Source organism: Temnothorax curvispinosus, unplaced genomic scaffold (genome assembly GCF_003070985.1).
Source record: "Temnothorax curvispinosus isolate PA1 unplaced genomic scaffold, ASM307098v1 QBEX01007452.1, whole genome shotgun sequence".
NCBI lineage: Eukaryota > Metazoa > Arthropoda > Insecta > Hymenoptera > Formicidae > Temnothorax > Temnothorax curvispinosus.
This window is the reverse complement of record NW_020217232.1, coordinates 1-1,096: the sequence shown is the minus strand read 5'-3', so window position 1 is coordinate 1,096 and position 1,096 is coordinate 1. Positions and strand designations below refer to the sequence as shown.

Here is a 1,096-nt window from a genome sequence, read left to right as displayed (position 1 = left end):
TACCTAAGAATTATCGTAATCGTAGAACAGAGATCGAGATTGATCAATAAAAATATTTTGCATGTTTTTGTTATTGATAAATATAAAGATAATTTTTGTATGTTTATGAGCATGAAATAGAAATTTACATCGCTTTCAATAAGTTTTTATATCATTATATTAATAGAAAGTATAGAAAGTCCGTAACTGTGCCATGTTATACTCACGCCAAGTCGGATTAAATATACAACAAAATGACTCCTTAGTTCCGCGTTTACACTTTTACGCAAAAAAAATGGGGAAAGCCTCGGAGCATTTTGCTCTTTCTTTTGTTCCGTATCTAAAACGGCTTCCCAATGATCATGTACATACATCGCTTCACAAATATTGTCAAGCTCGTTCTCCTGCTTGACCAACACCTTTTCGACAAATGCGAAAACTTTCTTTTAGAAATATCACAATAAATGAGAGATAAAAGATTATTTACTTTAATATTGAAATTATAGCAATATGCCTGTGTAATTGTAAAACTGTTTTGAAAATACATCTATAATTCGCATATCAATTTGTAAATTTACCAAAAAATAACATACTACTTTATTAACAGTAATTAATAAATATATACACTTTTGTGCTGTTTGTATTAAATCATATATTTTTTTACCTCTGCTGGAGTCGAGGTGGAAGGAGAACATGTAGCGATATTAGAATTAAGCATGATCGTGGGGCTCAAATTATTATCTTGAATAAAGTTTCTAAAAAAAAAAAATACTTGCAATAATTCAAAATTCGGCAAAAAGCGTGTTCTATACTTACTTTATTATAATTTATTATAAAAAACAATTTTTTGTCACTTTTTATTAGTAATTAAATATTAATAATATACTAATAGAAAATTTATTTTATTTTATTTCCGCAAATTTCTTTACGATTTACCTCTTATCAACCTGTGCTTTTAAACTTGGTTCATCTTCTAAAATCATCGTTGCAATTTCTTTTATTAAAAACTTTAATACAGTACATTGGGCACATACATTGGGCACAGTACCATCTGAAAAAATTCACAAATAAAAAAAATTTTTTTTTAATTCATGCTTGCGCATACAACTCTCTTTGG

General features: G+C 27.7%; 1 protein-coding gene across 1 annotated transcript; it reads right to left on the bottom strand.

The window, feature by feature from the left end:
* Window positions 1–106: 106 nt before the first annotated feature.
* LOC112457060 lies at window positions 107–1,047 on the bottom strand. Its single transcript, XM_025019931.1, has 3 exons — window positions 916–1,047; window positions 644–734; window positions 107–398 (listed from the first exon to the last, which is right to left on the bottom strand). The coding sequence occupies exons 1-3, from the start codon at window positions 960–962 to the stop codon at window positions 147–149; spliced, it is 390 nt and encodes a 129-aa protein (XP_024875699.1). The 5' UTR covers window positions 963–1,047; the 3' UTR covers window positions 107–146.
* Window positions 1,048–1,096: the final 49 nt, after the last annotated feature.